Here is a 19539-nt window from a genome sequence, read left to right as displayed (position 1 = left end):
CTGTGGTCTATCTTGGGTTATTTATAAAAATGTTGGTATAGGGGCTCCGGCACTCAGCTGTAGGCTACTTCCTGGTGGAAGGGGCAATGAGGCAGCAGTATTGTGTAAATGGAGCAATGACAGGTCAAGCGGAGGGCGGCAACATTTTTATAGGCCTGTGGTGCCATCATTAGCCGTGCCGGCAAGAACAGGTCAAATGGCAGCATGCTTTTTAAGAGTGCATGAGCCACAGCCTGAATGTGCTTTAAAATAGATCAACCACTGTCTCACATCTGATAACTTGCAAGCACATGAGATAGCTAAAAAGATGTTTGGCTACAATATGCTGTCCTAACATTCGAAAATGTTACCAAGGTGACATTGTCAAGAGTTAAAAATAAACTATGAACTTGTAGCTAATTTTGGGTAGTGTTCACCACCCAATTCTACGTCTAGCTAAGATGTTTTGTGGTGGTAGAATCTGTATTTATGACATTTGAAATGTGCACGTAAATTAGCTAGCTAGCACATCAGATAGCTAGTGTCTTTGCTGGCTGAACCAGTTTCAAATCAATCCATATGAAACTAAAGGAATGAATGCAAACATCAGTTCACACACTCAATGCTGAATACACCCGCTGCTAGCTAGCGTATTGAAGTTTTCGGTAATGCACAAATTAGTTTTCATGACAATCTGTTCTGGCGTGATTAGTGTGCGGAGTTCTACAACACAGCTGACTGCTCTCTGCGGTGTTATCGCGTTGGCAAGATGTTTCAAAGTAGCGAGGCACAGTGCCAGCTATAAAATACATGCGGATTTCTGAGAACAGTTCCAGAACTTTGGTGCAGTACAACTTCATCAACAAGCTGACAAAATAGCTACCAATTCAAACAAGCCTTCAATAGGCTGCTAGCGGGAGAAAGTTTGCTCAGCTGATCGAACATGGTTTGCGGTAGTAGCCAGTGTGCCATCTACCGAGAGCGGAGTGATTTTCAGAAGTAGGGATGAGTTCCACAGATCAGTTGAGGGACGGGCTTCGCGTAGAAGTGACGGCATCTGACGTGAGACACTGGGCCGCCGACTGACCGATCGACAAATCACCTTGCATCATAAATAACTATTCATAATAACTATTTGTTATTATTATTCATAATAACTATTTGTCGATCAGTCAGCCAGTCACAATTTGCCCATGATACATTATGGTTTTGATGCTCTTGAACACCGCTATCGAGATCAACCATGCATAATGGGAGTAAAAAGCAGAGAGCTGAGAAGGGCTTAAGAGGAGCACGGATGACTCATTCACGCGCACGAGTGAGCGTGATGATTCATCTGTGGGTGTGCGATCATGCATGGGTGTGTATGTCAATATGTTGAGAGAGAAATCACAGTCATCCACAACCCATAATGACTGATCCAATTGGCCCTGTCCTCTCCACTGTTCAGGGGACCTGCTGTGGCTTCATTCAGCTGTATCCTTTTCCATCTCCCTTTTATATCTGCATCATTTTCTGCCCTTCCACACCACCATTTCCCTTGTAATTCTTCCCGTCGTTCTGTTTGTGTGGAATGCAACTGACTGACTGCTACAGCCTCAATTTAAACTTTACTCAGAGGAACTGAAATAAAAGCACACACACAATCTGCTGAGCTGTTGTGTCTTAGCCGCTAGCCAAAAGGTGCATGGATATTATGAGAGAAAGCAGACAGATTTCCATCTTATCGGAGGTCACTATACAGCAGCTGTCTTCGTGCTGGTACTGTGGTAGTCCCAAATCCCACAACCTTTGGTTCTCATTCAGAGCAACCTGTTCTCCACAAATCCTGGTTCACCAGTACACCCGAGTTTGTTGTATTGCTATTGCATATTTCTCTGACTCCATTACAATGGACCCAATGAACACCCACCAGGCATTCAATGTGAACCTTAGAGAGAAAAGTCAGTATGCCAAATCACAAACAGAAAGGGAGAAAGCAGCCATGCAAGTGTGCAATTCATGCTAACAGAGAGACAGGAAGCGAAGAGAGAAAAATAAACCGACAACGAAATGCCAAGAACAGGCTTACCGGACTACTCCTCTACGGAAGTTAGCAGGTAGAGGGGGAAGAAAGGTAGAGATGGGCAGAGGGAGGGGGCAGGACAAAGAGAGAGAGAGAGGAGAAAGGGGTAGAGAGGATACTATATGTTATCGTAGATCCACAATTACTGTACACACGAAATTGACTGACCAAACAAACATGCGTGTCAATAGTGTTCTACTCTGATTTACGTAAGCGCCACAGCGAGAGCATAAGTTTCCTCTATCTACCAATCGGTCTATCCATCTCACTTTCCACACCCATTCGTTCATCCATTTACAGTATATCGATAAGCGACTTTGATCTCATGAGTGACTGGATGTTTAATCAATAGTGATAGTTGTTGAGTACAAGGGAAAATCTAAATGATACATCTACTGCGCCGTGGACAGAAATGCCCATGGGGAGGTTAATCTGCGCACACACACACACACACACACACACACACACACACACACACACACACACACACACACACACACACACACACACACACACACACACACACACACACACACACACACACACACACACTTCCTCTGTCTCTCTTCTCTGTATTCTCAACAGCCACCCCCCTCTAAGAGCAACACATTCAACTTTAATACAGGGAGATCGAAGTCAAGGGAGATAAAGAGGGAGGAAGAGAGAGAGGTGAAGGGAGAAGGAGAGAGAGAAAATGCAGGAGAGATCAAATGAGGGAGCAAGAGAATGCCAGGGAAAGAAATGTGGAAATAACCTTGCTGTTTGATTTAGCCTGTTAACCTTTGCTCTCTATCCCAGCTCTCTTTAGCCAATGTCCTGGTAACCATTGCCAGGGCTACCTGGGCAAGCACACAGTTGCAATGGCGAGTGAGGGTCCACCATGTGACTCATGTTTAATTCATGACTGAGGTAAAAAGGTAGAAGTTCCAGCACTCTGGCCAGACTGGAGAGGTTTTACTAAATGGAGGAGATGCTAATTGGCACAGACTTAATCTGGAGAGTATAGGACAGAGCTGGCACTGCTTTCTATTCAGACGTGGGAGTAAGAACCGTTGCTTGGGGATACATCTCTATATTAAAGGACTTGAAAGACCTGGGGTTTAAATCCTTCGACATTAAAGGGTCTCTCCTAGACCAATGGCACGTAGTCTCCAACCCAATCTGTCCCCTAACCTAGTACAGTGACAGACCTTTCTGGAACGAGGTTTTGACAATAGGTTTTAGGTGATAAATTGACCGTCAGTAAGTAGGACATAATACAATTCTCTATGACTGACTGGCCACCGTCAGAACCACACAGCCACTGTCTGCTATTATCCTGATCTATATTGTAAAATTCCTCTACACTCGGCGAGAGCCATGTACACGTTAAAACAACCAAACACCTGCTCACTGTTCCAGGTTAGTGAGCTAACGGCTAGCAAGCGGCTCTACAGCCAGTGGATAGATTAATTATTGAGTCTGTAAGGTTCTCGTATGACCAGAGACTGTCTTCGCGTACATACAGCATACATCACTGCCTCACTGTGAATACCCACTTTCCAGGCTGAATTATTTACACCAGGTATGACACTAGGGGAGTGTTGAAGGGGGGTGGAGGGGGTTGGAAGGGAGGGGCCCCAGCCCAAAGAGAAACTCCTTAAACACCTCTCCCTCCCACTCCATCAATACCTCTCCCTCCTTTGGATCACTCTGCTCATTTAAGGTTTTAAGTGATGTTTTTCAATTGAGCAGGTTTGAATCTCATGGTTTCTCATGAAGTTGTTGTCATTGTGGTGTAGGAACTCTCCAGTCTAAAGTGTATAATGAGACTCAATAATACAGTGTCCGTTGGTTTCTGTGGGCTGCTTAGAGACATCTGCCTTGGGTTAAACTCCACTCCAGTAATTGGTAGTCCACTGAGGTCACAGCAGAATGCTCAAGACCTGCCAGCCACCATTTCTCTCCCCAACATCCCTAGCATCAGCAATGTATTATGTAGTAGAGGGTAAACAAACCCCAGTGTCTCTCTCCCTAGTTCACTGTTACTACCGGAATATTGATGGAATAAGCCTCTAAGACAATATAATTCGCTCACAGACAGGCATATAAGTAGATTAATGAGGAGAAAACACATGCAGTGTGACAGAGAAACACACAGAGACGGTAAGAAATGTGTTATGAATGTTGGAAATCATTTCTTAATGTGGAACAGAACAGCAAGCAGATACAACCATTCAAACACGTTCTAGAATACAGTATACAGTAACAGAAAATGACACCATGGCCCCAGTGAGGGCAGAGCAGTGATGGCGGAGGGAGGGACTCACCAGAGGAGAAGGAGACAGAGCTATGTTGCCTATGGAGGCTTTGAGTTCATCTACTGAGGGGGCCAAACAGTTGGCACTTTCCGCTGGTAATGGTTTAATCTTGATCTTAAACTTTTTACGGTGGTCCTCCTCTCCCTCCGACTCGCTGGAGGAGAAGAAGTGTTCCTTGGGTGGTTTGGAGCCAGGTGGGTTGCCGTTAAAGACCGTAATCTTTTAATTGCTGAAGATCATAGGTCATTTACATTGTATTTCAAGGAGTAGGGTGATGTTGCCCCTAGATGGTGAGGTTAGGCCAGTTTAGCATTTCCCCCACTAAATGGTTAAGGTTAGGATTGTGGGAGGGGAAGCTGATCCTAGATCTGTACTAGGGGAGACTCTGTACTCCGGACCGTTTCTATATCTACAACTCTACCAAATACTAGATACTACAGCTTCTAATCAGGAGACCGTAGAATCTCCTCACAGAACAGCAGGTTCCGAAAAGCCTGGCAAATCTCCAAGCAATATCAGTCTAATCAATATATAGTTGTTCTAGGCCATATGCCGTAAGCTGTTATTGAGTTGAAGTAATACCCAGTTATTTCTCGGCTGCCTGTTTGTTATTGAGTTGAGATGAAATTATGCTCGACGGTCTCAATGTTGATTTGTACTCATAGGCTGTTCTGTGGTGGGCTGAACACAAAATGTTTCTGATCTAGATAGACTAAGTCAATCATTGAGTCAGTCAGTCAAACAGTCAGCCAGACACAGACTCTACATGCAGAAAGCGATGTGCTCATATTGTGACATACAAACTATAAGTCACCTGTGATTTGGTGGAACTATAGTGCTATAGGTATAGTATTAGGTGTAGGTGAACTATGTAGCGTGAAATAGTTAATATCTAGCTCCATTAGGGTGTAGCTTGATGATAAAGGATATCTGATCCTGGCCCCTCCTCCTCGTCTGGCCTGAGACTGTAACCTTCATCGTCCACCGTAGGGGTGTTCTGAAACACACGAGCAACAGACACACCAACATCACACGCTGTGTTTACAACATGCGATCAGGGTTGGGCTCAATTCCATTTAAATTCTGTCAATTCAGTTTACTTCCTGAATTGATTGAATTGGATTTGACCTCAACCGATTGATTCTACATTAACATACACTCAGAATCTTTAGAAACAACAGTAGGACAGTAACAAAAGGGTCAGAAGAGTATCTACTGTCCATGACATATAGATCTTTGAGAGTATGCCAGTAACATAATCATAAGTTTGTTTTTTTATATGAGCTTGTTCAAAGGAAGAATGCTGGTGCCATACATATCTGTCCCAGTCGATCTCTCCAGAGAATCCATTGACAGCCGCACCATTGGCTTTCTTCTGTGACTGAAAACAGAATGACACGATCACAATCAATTCCACCAATCAGGATCCTGATTGCTCAACTCATGCAATACTACGCTAAGTGATTGGCTACTCAATGCTACCGATACAGGAACTATGAACCCAATTAGTAACAATACACCAAAGGATTACCTAAGGTCTGGTAGAGTAGAGTCTATAGCAACTATATATCCTACACTAAAAGGGACTCCAATAGTGTTCAATACCGATTCAATCTCTTGGGGATCCTGGATGATGACAGTCGAGTCCACAATACAGAGAATACAAATACAATTAAATCAAATCATGTAAGGAAATTCAATACCTCACAAAACAGTTAAGTTCAACAATAGACTCATTTAATTTGATTCTGGAGTCAATAAAAAAACAGTGTTACAGTGCTGATTCACCTAAAGGACTGAGCAGTACTAAACCGAGCTTGTAAAATAGGCAATCATGTCTTCACCTTCCAGCAATAACATTATTAAGCATATTTATTGACAACACAATTCAATAATTTCACAGTTGAACAAGTCGACCAATTAATCCATTGGATAAAGCATGAATGATTTTGTGATACTTACACCCCCTTCTCTGTCAGGGGACCCCCTGTGAAAGAGATAGAGAGAAAGAGAAAAAAGGGGGAGGGGAGAGTAGGGAGCAAAGAGAATGTAAGGATCTTGAAATCCACTTTCCATATTTTCTCCTAACACTTAAGCACACTGCCAATTAGCAAAGCAGCTCACTGGAAAACCCCAGTCTGTAGGGGCTTTCTAATACCCTTTACAGACAGACTTTATGGCATGTTGTCAGTAAAAAAAATAAAATAATCTGGCCAAAAAATGTTGAGCTCAATTCATACAGTCCCATTTTTACCACATTCCTGCCGGGATAAGCATTTTCAAAATAATTGAATGGCATATTCTAATTATGTTACTGGTCTGTGCAGCCGTATGCTACATGGCTACGCCATGCACATGAAATCAATAGCCATTTTGTTCATTTCAATTAAACAGACAAGACACACCTAAGTTACCCTGATCACAGTCAACACACATAGAAGGCTAAGAATAAAATGAAATATAACAGAATAAAATACAAATTATATTTTTCCCACTCAACTTGCGCCACGGCAACATGTGGAACTGCTGTCATATAGAAAAAGTTACACTATATATACAAAAGTATGTGGACACCCCTTCAAATGAGGGGATTCGGCTATTTCAGCCACACCCATTTCTGACAGGTGTATAAAATTGAGCACACAGCCATGCAATCTCCATAGACACACATTGGCAGTAGAATGGGCCGCACTGAAGAGCAACTTTCAACATGGCACCGTCATAGGATGCCACCTTTCCAATAAGTCAGTTCGTCAAATTCCTGCCATGCTAGAGCTTCCCCGGTCAACTGGAAGTGCTGTTATTGTGAAGTGGAAACATCTAGGAGTAACAAAAGCTCGGCCGCAAAGTGGTAAGCCACACAAGCTCACAGAACTTTACCGCCGAGTGCTGAAGCGCATAGCTCATATAAATCGTCTGTCCTCAGTTGTAACACTCACTATCGAGTTCCAAACTGCCTCAGGAAGAAACGTCAGCACAAGAACTGTTCACCAGGAGCTTCATGAAATGGGTTCCCATGGCCGAGCAGCCGCACACAAGCCTAAGATCACCATGCTCAATGACAAGTGTTGGCTGGAGTGGTGTAAAGCTTGCCGCCATTGGACTCTGGAACAGTGGGAAGAGTTCTCTGGGGTGGTGGACGAATCTGGGTTTGGCGGATGCCAGGAGAACACAACCTGCTCCAATGCATAGTGCCAACTGTAAAGTTTGGTGGAGGAATAATGGTCTGGGGACTGTTTTTCATTATTCGGGCTTGGCCTCTCTTAGTTCCAGTGAAGATCAATCTTAACGCTACAGCATGAAATTACATTATAGACGATTCTGTGCTTCCACCTTTGTGGCAACAGTTTGGTTTGTTAAAATTGGTGTGGAAGAACTTAACTGGCCTGCACAGAGCCCTGACCTCAACCCCATCAAACTACCTTAATTCTGCCGGACCCCAGGAAGAGTAGTTGCTGCCTCGGCAGCAGCTAATGGGGATCCATAAAAAATACAAATACAAATACACCTCTGGGATGCAATGGAAAGCCGACTGCGAACCAGGCCTAAATCGCCCAACATCAGTGCTGCTCTTGTGCTCTCACTAATGCTCTTGTGGCTGAATGGAAGTATGTCACTGCAGCAATGTTCCAAAGGTGTGGAAAGCTTTCCCAGAATAGTAGAAGCTGTTATAGCATCAGATCAACTCCATATTAATATCCCATGATTTTGGAATTAAATGTTCAACGAGCTGGTGTCCACATACTTTTGGTCATGTAGTGTACAGTACATTCGGAAAGTATTCAGACCACTGCACTTTTTCCACATTCCTTTACAGCCTTATTCTAAAATTGATTAAATAAAAATAAAAACTCATAAATTTACACACAATGCCCAATAACAAGAAAGTGAAAACAGATTTATACATTTTTTTTGCAAATGTATTAAATATTTTAAAAAGTACTCAGACCCTTTGATATGAGACTCGAAATTGAGCTCAGGTGCATCCTGTTTCCTTTGATCATCCGTGAGATGTTTCTACAACATGACTGGAGTCCACCTGTGGTAAATTAAATTGATTGGAGATGATTTGGAAAGGCACACACCTGTCTATATAAGGTACCACAGTTGACAGTGCATGTCAGAGAAAAATCCAAGCCATGAGGTCAAAGGAATTGTCCGTAGAGCTCTGAAACAGGATTGTGTCGAGACACAGATCTGGGGAAGGGTACCAAACATTACTGCAGCATTGAAAGTCCCCAAGAACACATTATCCTCCATCATTCATAAATGGAAGAAGTTTGGAACCCCATAGAGCTGTCCACCCGGCCAAACTCAGCAATCTGGGGAGAAGGGCCTTGATCAGGGAGGTGACCAATAACCTGATGGTCACTCTGACAGAGCTCCAGAGTTCCTCTGTGGAGATGGGAGACCCTTACAGAATGACAACCATCTCTGCAGCACTCCACCAATCAGGCCTTTATGGTAGTGTGGCCAGAGGGAAGCTACTCCTCAGTAAAAGATACATGACAACCCGCTTGGAGTTTTCCAAAAGGACTCTCAGACCATGAGAAACAAGATTCTCTGGTCTAATGAAACTAAGATTGAACTCTTTGGCCTGAATGATAAGTGTCACGTCTGGAGGACGTGGCACCGCTCAGCACCTGGCCAAAATCATCCCTATGGTGAAGCATGGTGGTGGCAGCATCATGCTGTGGGAATGTTTTTCAGCGGAAGGGACTGGGAGACTAGTAAAGGTAGAGGGAAAGATGATCTGCGCAAAGTATAGAGAGATCCTTGACGAAAACCTGCTTCAGAGCACTCAAGAGCTCAAACTTGTGCGAAGGTTCACCTTCCAACAGGACAACGCAGGAGTGACTTCGGGACAAGTCTCAGAATGTCCTTGAGTGGCCCAGCCAGAGCCCAGACTTGAACCCGATCGAACATGTCTATAGAGACCTGAAAATAGCTGTGCAGTGAGGTTCCCCATCCAACGAAGAATGGGAGAGATGCTTCAACAAAGTACTGAGTAAAGAGTCTGAATACATTTTTTTGCAAAAAAAATTTGAAACCCGTTTTTGCTTTGTCATTATGGGGTATTGTGCGTAGATTGATGAGTGGGGGAAAAAACATCTTAATCCATTTTAGAATGAGGCTGTAGCGTAAAACAAATGTGGAAAATTGAAAGGGTCTGAATACTTTCCTAATGCACTGTATATTTTGAAACAGAGGCCAAGGCTTTTCTACCCTCACTTCCCTGTGTTCGGGAGCAAATGTGGGATCATACTTATATTGAGAGCATCTTCATCACGATACCGATAGAAAACAACCTCCGCTGGCTTTCGGAATTGCTTTTACACAATCAAGTAAACTGAATAGGCCTTACATTTAATTCACGATACATTTTTGCATCCATAATGTTTCTGATCAGCGATAGATGAACTATACCACCTCCACCTGTTTGCTCAAATCAGAGAATTAAACTAATATACAGACGGAGATTCAGTTAAACAACATCACATTGATTGATGAAGACAAGTCACAGGCTATTGGTCGGGAGTAGGCCTGGGCTAATAAGCCACTGCGAGTGAAGAGGAAAAATAATCCCCATGTTTAACTACTGTACATAACACGCTGGCGAAGTGTTCTGATCTGTGCTAACAAATGATCCAATTAGACAAGACGATCATGAGCAGCACTCACCTCGGCTAACATTTATACAGTCTAATTGTAGTCAAACCAATATCCAAAATGAGTTTCAGTGGAAAAAAAAGAGAAAATAAAATGTGAAAAAAAATCGGACACGGATTGATTTATCAAGAGGAGTCCCCGCGCTCGTCTCAAAGAGGCGCAAAATGGTGCTGAAATAGTTGGCCGCACGCAGGCAGGCTATTGCTTAAAATCCTATCGTAACAATTGGATGACTTTGGGTGTTTCAGTCATCAACCATTTTTAGCAATTGCATTAGCCTACTTTATTCCTATTCCCACATCCATTCTTTATAGATCCACACAGTTGTGGTTAAGAAAACAGTGCATGTGGTGGGCTAAGCGACGAGACCGGTGAAGTGACACGCCTCGCCAACTTTAGAACTGCCTGGATGATAGAAGTAATGTCCGCTGCCTAGCAACCACCCAGAGCTTAAGAGCGTAGTGTGTACCAATGCTGCCACAGCAACATTCCATACTAAGCCGTAGGTAGAATTTTACAGCAATCATGACTAGGTCGGTTGGCGGAAATAAAAAGAAGAGGCTTTGTTGCTGGCAATACCTTTCATATATAAGTGAAAGTCGACAAAAAGTTGCCGAGATGCTAAAGTTGTATTGGTTTGAAAGGGATGACTTCCCCTGCAAACAGTACACACACACAGACACACACACACACACACACAAGCACACACACGCACAAACAGTGTTGTAGTGGAGGGTAATACCACTACATCACTGGGCACAAACACTTGCATGCACACACACACAGCAACAGGTTCATACCCGCTTATCAGATGTCCTGAATCAAAATGAAAAGCTATCGTGCATGGATGCACATACAACCCAGTGAGGGGAATCGGTACTTCCCAAACAGCATTAGAGAAAACACTAGGTCCAGGTTGTGATTGATCACAGTGCTGAGCCTTGAAGCCAGAGTACAGGCAGTTTCACAGAGGCATGGGCACTGCCATACAGCTGGCCAAGACAACAGTCCTCGGGTGAGCAGATATTATGGCTCAAACTGTAGAGTTCCTCTGGGGGAACGTAAATGTCCAGGGTCAACAGAATCTCAACGCCCTCGATGGAACGTTCACAGCCAGTGGAATCATCTTTGGGTGACAGTCGTGTATATGAATTTACGAGTGTGTGTGTGTGCGCAAGTTAGACTGGTAGACTTACGTTGAGTCATTGTCCTTGTCTCCCTTCTCTTTCTTCCGTATCCCGAAGGCCTTCCTGGTACGCTTTTTCAATCCTGAGGAGAAACCAGAGGAGAGAGACAGTTTAGTGTGTTAACAGATCAAACGCAGTCTCTCACACACAGTCACACACACAATCAACAGGCAGCAGCATCAAAGAGCAAAAGTCAGAAACTCCCAGCTGTGAGCCGTGTGTGTATGAGTATGAGTGTGTGTGTGTGTGTTTATATCACAAGGTGTCTAGGTATTGTATGTGCGTGAACTTGAGCATATTCATGTTTGTGTATACACATAGTGCATGTGTGTGTCTGTATGTGCAGTGTGTGTGTCCATCTGTGTGTATTCATAGAGTTCGAGCCAGGTTAAGCTCTCCAGTGTCAGAACAGAGGCCCAGATCTATGGTCCGGTGGATCAAAGGTGAGCTTTTCATCTATTATTTAGTAGCAGAGCACTCTGTGAAGGCTAACACTATTGCGCTGTGAAGGCTAATATTCGTTCACATCTCAAATGGTGCTCAGGGCCAATGCAGATGGATGCCTTTCTATTGATCATCGATCTGTCAAGGCCCCCCTCCTCTGATACGGACACGACCATTAGTACTGAGTCTAAATTCAGACTCTACCCAGTCTAAATCAATACACTGGACCATCAACAGAAATAACTCATAGTATAGCCAATGAGTACGGAGGAATCTGGCACCTACCTCTGTAAAATATTAAGTGAGGATAAAGTATAGGCAGAGTAAAACAGAACATGGCTGATAAGATAATTGCCTTCACAGCAGAGAAGCATTTCTCAGTAAACACAAATCAAGCGTATTCTGCTTCAAGAGATCTGTAACTTGCCGCGATATTAGACGATTAAAACACGAACTCAGAAGGGAAGCTAACTTTGTTGCTCTCCAAATTCAGTCCTCCGCAGACCAAAGAGACTGGAGTCGACTGAAATGACTTGGAACAGAATATTGAAGCAGCCCATCCACCGTAAAGATTTACGTTCCAACAGCTCCAGCAGACTGAAATTGGCATGATTTCTTTGGGACATATTAACATTCCAATGTTCCATTCTTACCCAAAATGAAGGCCCAGTTATCTCCCTGCATTTCTGGTCCCAGTATTCAAGCCTCGTCATTCTCTCATGTCTCTCGGTCTGTCGTCTCACGCCTCTACGGTACCTCTCAAACTACAGTGTGACTGACGAAGCACTGGTGGACCCAGAGCCTTGAAGTGGGTGTCTGCGCGAAGCAGCCTTGAATACACACACACACCGTATCTTTATCCCTAGCCTCTATGTCAGCGCTTGAATTCAATACCGGTGGCTCAACTCATGGATTAAAAACAAATGCCATGGTTGACGAACGGAGAATCAACACAGCACAGGCAGGAGGAAACCTATCGCCATGCAATCTCCTCAACAGTCTAAACACGCCTCGTCTGTAGCATGCAAATTAAACTACCAGTCCAAGAGATACGCGACAAGAGTCAAAATATGCCGCTATGCACGTCTGTTTCTCTCGCTCTTCCTCCTCAGATATACAGTCATCTTAGGTAAGTCTCTGCCTATATCAGTACCTACCTGTCCCTGTCTGTCTACAAGCGCTGTGGAGACCTGTCACTACCTACCTACCTGTCTCAGCTGCCTCTGTCCTTCTGGGTGTCTGTCAGTACCTGCCTCTGTCACAGCCTCTGTCCCTGCTGCGTTTGTGGTTGCTTGTCGCAGCCTGACCCTACATGGAACCAAAAAGGGTTCTCCTGGGGACAGCAGATAAACCATGTTGGAACCCTTTTTTCTAAGAGTGTAGTAGGCCTATGGGTAGTGGGTACTTGCCACTGCCTCACCCTGCCCTGACTAGAGGGGTTTGCTTCTGTGGGTACCTGTCGAAACCCAAATGAGAAATCGATCCGGAGAGGCCTGCTATCATTGATCCGGCTAACATATTCCCCTCTGCATCCTCAGGGCTCAGCCACATAACTATAATACACTGGTGCAGTGGAGCTGTATACACACACACACACACAGGACACACGCACAGGAAGCATAGTAAGTGTCACATATATAGTATCAGTGACTCACACACAGCAAGACCCCCACCACTGTAATCATGGCGCCGGAGAAGGCGGCAGAGGTTTTACATGTCCCCAACCGATTGTATTTTTTTATTAGCGGTTTTTGTAACTTATTTTGAAAAAGAAATTGTAAATAATGTTGCTGCTACCATCTCTTATGACCGAAAATAACTTCTGGACAGCAGGACTGCGATTACTCACCACGGACTGGCAGAATCTGTCTGAGGGGCCCAACGCGAACAATATACTGCTTTCTCAGGAACAGGCCCAGATCCCCGTGATTTGCTCGAAGAGGAGACAGAGAAAAAAGGGCCAAAGGGCAGGCTGCCTTCTGAGAATTCGTAGGCGATCGAATAAACCCCCACTTCCTTCCATTCTGCAACAAACGTGGAAATCTGGAGAATAAAATAGATGACCTACAAGCAACGGAACATTCAAAACTGCAATATCGTATGCTTCACGGAGTCATGGCTGAATGACTACACTATCAACATACAGCTGGCTGGTTATATGCTGTACAGGCAGGATAGAACAGCGGAATCTGGTAAGACAAGGGGCGGAGGGCTATGTACTTCTGTAAATAACACATGCACGATATCTAAGGAAGTCTCGAGCTATTGCTCGCCTGAGGTAGAGTATCTCATGAATAGCTGTAGACCACACTATCTACCTAGAGAGTTTTCATCTGTATTCTTCGTAGCTGTTTACATACCACCACATTCAAAGGCTGGCACTAAGACAGTATTGAATGAGCTGTATTCCGCCATAAGCAAACAAGAAAAACGTTCACCCAGAGGCGGCACTCCTAGAAGTGGGGACTTTAATGCAGGGAAACTTAAATTACCAAATTTCTATCCGCATGTTAAACGTGCAAACAGTGGGGGGAAAAAACTCTGGACCACCTTTACTCCACACACAGAGACACATACAAAGCACTCTCTCGACCAACATTTGGCAAATCTGACCATAATTATATCCTCCTGCAAAAAATGAAAGCAGGAAGTACTAGTGACTTGGTCAATAAAAAAAGTGGTCAGATGAAGCAGATGCTAAACTACAGGATGATTTTGCTAGAACAGACTGGAATATAATCCGAGATTCCTTCACTGGCATTGAGGAGTACACCACATCAGTCATTGGCTTCATCATGTGACGACCCTCCCACTCTGTCTTCCGTATTCTCTCTTTGTTCTTGTTTCCTTTTTAGGATGCCGGTGGGCGGAGTTGGGAGGGTCGTCAGCTACATGGGAAACACCTGGCCCGGTGTGTCCCAGGATAAATACACCACTTCCCCATTCATGGAAGAGACACGCTCCATGCAGACACCTTTATAGATTTTGTTGTGTATCTTGTTGCCGTTTGGTTGTTTGCTTTGGCACCTTTCAACACCCTGCATTAACATATTCATGCATGCAAAACACTCACTTACACTACTGATTACACACACCACTGTATATTGTACTTACATATACTTTATTTAATAAATATGTTTTGTTACTCCTTATCTCCAAGTTGTCTCCCTTTTGTTACGGGCTTTGAGTCGGTTCGTGACAAGTGGGAGCTCATCCGGGATCTTTGAACGTATTGGTTTGGGAGAACGTGGAGGTATGTTAAATTCCGTACGTGTTTGGTTTGCATATTTCTGTTTGAGTTTGATAGGCCCAGTATTGGTTGCCTTTGTTGTTTGGTTTGTGCTGCGTTGGAGATAGTATAATGGTTAGTTTCCAGGCCCTGCCCAGCCTGGAAACTCTTGTTCTACTTGCTGTTGGGACATCGGTCTGAGGAGGTGAGTAAATCGGCTGTGTACCTCGGTGGAAGATTTGGGTAGGGTAGTGGAACTTGCTACCCGGAGCTATAGCCTTTTTCCCCTGATAGGCTTAGCGACGCGTTTCATTTTTGGAATATGTTGGGCATGGATAATGTTTGTTATTTTTGTGTGGTGTCTGTGGACTGAGCAGTTGTCTCCGGAGCACATCCGTGGCTTGGTGGAATTTTCCAGCATGCTGGGGTGTTTTATTTCCTTGCCAGTGGGCTACAGTGCGTAAAAATCCGCACGAAGCCTCGGGTTGAGTTATTGTAGGATTTGGGGAAGCACCGTATCTCATCTCTCTTCTGTGGTGCTCAGGGTGATTGTCATTTCTCTGGTTGTGGTCTGATGTGCTCAGCAGAGGGGTTGAGCAAGATAATTTACTTATGACTATGGCGTCTTATGTAGATGAGTTCATTCGCTTTCCATCAGAGGAAATGTTAGGATTATGTACTAAAGAACAGCTGTTGAAGATCGCTGAACACTACAAGGTTGACTGATTGAAATGAGTGAAATTCTGTTACGTTGGGAAGTGACTATGAATCGTTGGGAGTTGTAGTTAAAATTAAGGACCCTGATGTTCTTTTCTTTGAAGTTTGTAGCTGATGCGGTCTTTTGTGCCCTGTTCCTGAATGTTTACGTGGCTGACCATAGTTTGGTGTTGTCATGTTCAATCTTTCCTGTCTGTTCCCTCCCGGTCTTGTGTTCTTCTTTCCTCTTAAATGTTGCTTCCTGTATGCAAAGGTTGCTGAGGTCTGCGGAGGAGGAGGTTGGTTGGGGCAAGTGGAAGTGTGAACACGTAACCCCTCATCAATTTGGGGACGCAGAGGCTGTGTCAATTTGGGGACGCAGAGTCAGGTCAGATGTGGTAGGGCTTGCCAACATTACAGACTACAAAGAGAAGCACAGCCGAGAGCTGCCAAACGACACGAGGCTACCAGACAAGCTAAACTATTTCTATGCTTGCTTCGAGGCAAATGGCACTGAAGCATGCATGAGAGCACCAGCTGTTCCGGAAGACCTTTAAACAGGTCACCATTCACAAGGCCGCAGGGCCAGACGGATTACCAGGACATGTACTGCGAGCATGCGCTAACCAACTGGCAAGTGTCTTCACTGACATTTTCAACATTTCCCTGTCTGAGTCTGTAATACCAACATGTTATAAGCAGACCACCATAGTGCCTGTGCCGCCCAAGAACACTAAGGTAACCTGCCTAAATGACGACCGACCCCCGTAGCATTCACGTCTGTAGCCATGAAGTGCTTTGAAAGGCTGGTCATGGCTCACATCAACACCATTATCCCAGAAACCCTAGGGCACACTCCAATTTGCATACCGCCCCAACAGATTCACAGATGATGCACTCCACACTGCCCTTTCCCACCTGGACAAAAGAAACACCTATGTGAGAATGCTATTCATCGACTACAGCCCAGCGTTCAACACCATAGTGCCCTCAAAGCTCATCAATAAGCTAAGGACCCTGGGACTAAACACCTCCCTCTGCAACTGGATCCCGGACTTCCTGACGGGCCGCCCCAGGTGGTAAGGGTAGGTAACAACACATCCGCCACGCTGATCCTCAACACAGGGGCCCCTCATGGGTGCGTGCTCAGCCCCCTCCTGTACTCCCTGTTCACTCATGACTGCACTGCCAGGCACGACTCCAACACCATTATGTTTGCCGATGACACAACAGATGTAGGCCTGATACCAACAACGACGAGACAGTCTATAGGGAGGAGGTCAGAGACCTAGCTGTGTGGTGCCAGGACAACAACCTCAACCTCTGGTTATGGGCTCGTAAGTTTTTCACTGTAAGGTTACACCTGTTGTATTCGGCGAATGTGATGAATACAATTTGATTTGAACCATAGAAATAGTGACCACAACAACTTTGTTCTTCTCGCTCTCTCTCTAAACGCATTTACTCTACAAACTCGGTCATAACTCTATTTACTGCAATGCGTGTTCACGCCACGCATCCACGGTCAAAGCAACAGAGTCTGCCAAAATGCAGTCCTCTGACATTGGGATTGACAACACATGAAGGCCTTCCTCCCCGTGCGTAGGGGTTAATTAGTGGATATGAAAATAACAGAGTGCCTGGTTAGTGGATGCTATTTAACGACTTAATGGCTTCCGTACCAGAGCTAGCAGAAGTGCTAACGTCATTAGTGGTCTCTCTTAAAGACACAGTAATGTAATAGAAGAAAAGGCCACAGAAACTCCCAGATGATAAGAGAGCAGGAGCGCCACCTAACTATGGATGACATCTGGGCCAATGTGAGGGAGGAGAATATACACTGCAAAGCAATCATTTCTCTGAATTCCATCGTCTTTGATATGTCGCCTTTTGATATATATCATCTAAGGTAGCTCTGTTTCTGTCAATCCCCCCACAGGTGTCTCCAAATCTTGACATCTATTCCAAAACAAAACAAGTCTCACAACTAATCAGGCCTTAGTTGAAACCTACATTCAACTATTATCTTGGCTTTGACAGGTTGTTGCTAGTTTGCTGCCCTGGAAATTCTGCAGGCATAAAACAGACTAGAAATACAGGTCGCATAGAGAAGATTGAATCTCTCCAAGACTCCAACTGCACCTCCTGGGGCCACACACTGATAGTGATCTACAGTGCTACTCTACAATAGCTCTGTTATTGCTGTGTTTTACTAGATGTTTGTACCTTGGCTATCTTGTTAGTTCTTTGCTTGTTTCTGGCTTCATGTGTGTCTGGAGTGCATGGGGAGACTAGTGTTGTGTGCCATTCTGTATTCTAAGCAACACAATGGCTTTTATGTATTTATGTCTCGTGTGTCTGGGTTTAACTGTAGTCTGGAGACGTTGACTGTCTATTTCAGACCCTCCAAAGCAAGAAAGCTATGATTGAAAGCATACGCACATGCACAATGACACACACATTTGTGCACACACACACACTGTTCCACTCTCTTTCCCCCAAGCCGGTGACTGGGCCCATTCAGGGTGCTCTACACTCTCTGAAACAGGGACAGTTTTTTCCCCCTTTGAAGCAGGGACTGTTTTACAAGCTGGTTTAAAGGGGGACAGCTGGGGAGGCTCTTTATCCACAGTGAACCAGATTCAGGCTGGCCGCCAGGAGGGCTCTCCACACAGACAGGCAGCAGTGAGGGGGAGACGGGTGCTCCTATGCATGCTGAGTCGTGAAGAATGGCACACGCCGAGGAAGGAGAGAAACGCAGGTGTCTGGTCACTCAGAGTGGCCATTCTAGGAAGGCTTGTGGTCATTCAGAAACACTTATTCTTGGAAGGCGTGAGGTCATTCAGAAACACTTATTCTTGGAAGGCGTGAGGTCATTCAGAAACACTTATTCTTGGAAGGTGTGAGGTTATGGAGGTGTTGGGCGGTCACTGGTTCCGAGAGACTATGCTCAGTATCTTAAAAGAATGGTTCTTCAGGAAGGCATATGGTAGTTAGTAAAAAGGGTGTTTTTGTGGTGATTCATACAGAAGAGAGAATAAGGGATATATAGAAATGTCCGGTGATTCATACAGGTGTGGTAAGACAAGTAAGGCTGACCCCATTTAGTCGATTGTTTGTTCGATAGGCTGTTGGTCGACCAACATTTTTGTTGGGGTCGAGTAGTTGCAAATACACATGTATTGCTCATGGCACAGGAGACACCTGTATGATTTAAGCCCGTCTCAGTGGACTAATCCATTGAGGAGGCCGCGGGGATGCCATGGACCAAGAATAAGGGGAGTGTGGCTAAGACGCACAAGGTACGCCTCTCTCCAGAATGCGCTCCCTCCCATACATTTTGTGTGCATTCATTGTTTCAAAACTTAATTGTGTGCATTTCCAACAGACCCTGTGAGACAAATTCACCTTTCAGCAGGACAATAACTTAAAAACACAAGGCCAAATGTAGACTGGAGTTGCTTACCAACAAGACATTGAATGCTCCTTAGTGGCCTAGTTACAGTTTTGACTTACTGCCCAATGTGATTCCAACATATACTGACTCAGGGGTGTGAATACTTGTTTCTGTATTTCCTTTTCAGTACATTTGCAAGAATGTAAAAAAAAAAAACATGTTTTCATTTTCTCATTATGGGGTATTGTGTGTAGATGCGTGAGATTTTGTAAAATATTTCATCCATTTTGAATTCAGTCTAACAACAAAACGTGGGAGAAGTCAAGGGGTGCGAATACTTTCTGGAATACACTGTAGAAGTAGGCCTAGGCTACCTGGACTACATGTACATGTAGACCTATAAATGTGCCCATTTGGGGATGTCTGATAGTGAGTTAAGACCATTAGAAATAGTATCAATATTTTGTAAAGATTAGTTCTACGATTTGCTTCCCCAGGTGGCTCCTGTCACGTTAGAATGACACCATCTGACGAAAGACAATGGGGCTACGGTGTGAAACAGGGATGTGGTA

At 44.5% G+C, this 19539-nt stretch overlaps 1 protein-coding gene across 1 annotated transcript in view; it reads right to left on the bottom strand.

The window, feature by feature from the left end:
- Positions 1–19539, bottom strand: part of LOC135556186 (SH3-containing GRB2-like protein 3-interacting protein 1) — a 107589-nt gene that overhangs the window by 25275 nt on the left and 62775 nt on the right. Inside the window, 7 exon segments of the mRNA XM_064989180.1 lie at positions 2051–2062; positions 4354–4538; positions 5275–5341; positions 5660–5725; positions 5950–5970; positions 6307–6331; positions 11211–11283. Coding sequence (XP_064845252.1) covers positions 2051–2062; positions 4354–4538; positions 5275–5341; positions 5660–5725; positions 5950–5970; positions 6307–6331; positions 11211–11283 — 449 coding nt within the window.

Source organism: Oncorhynchus masou, chromosome 15 (genome assembly GCF_036934945.1).
Source record: "Oncorhynchus masou masou isolate Uvic2021 chromosome 15, UVic_Omas_1.1, whole genome shotgun sequence".
NCBI lineage: Eukaryota > Metazoa > Chordata > Actinopteri > Salmoniformes > Salmonidae > Oncorhynchus > Oncorhynchus masou.
This window is presented reverse-complemented; position numbering and strand designations above follow the sequence as displayed.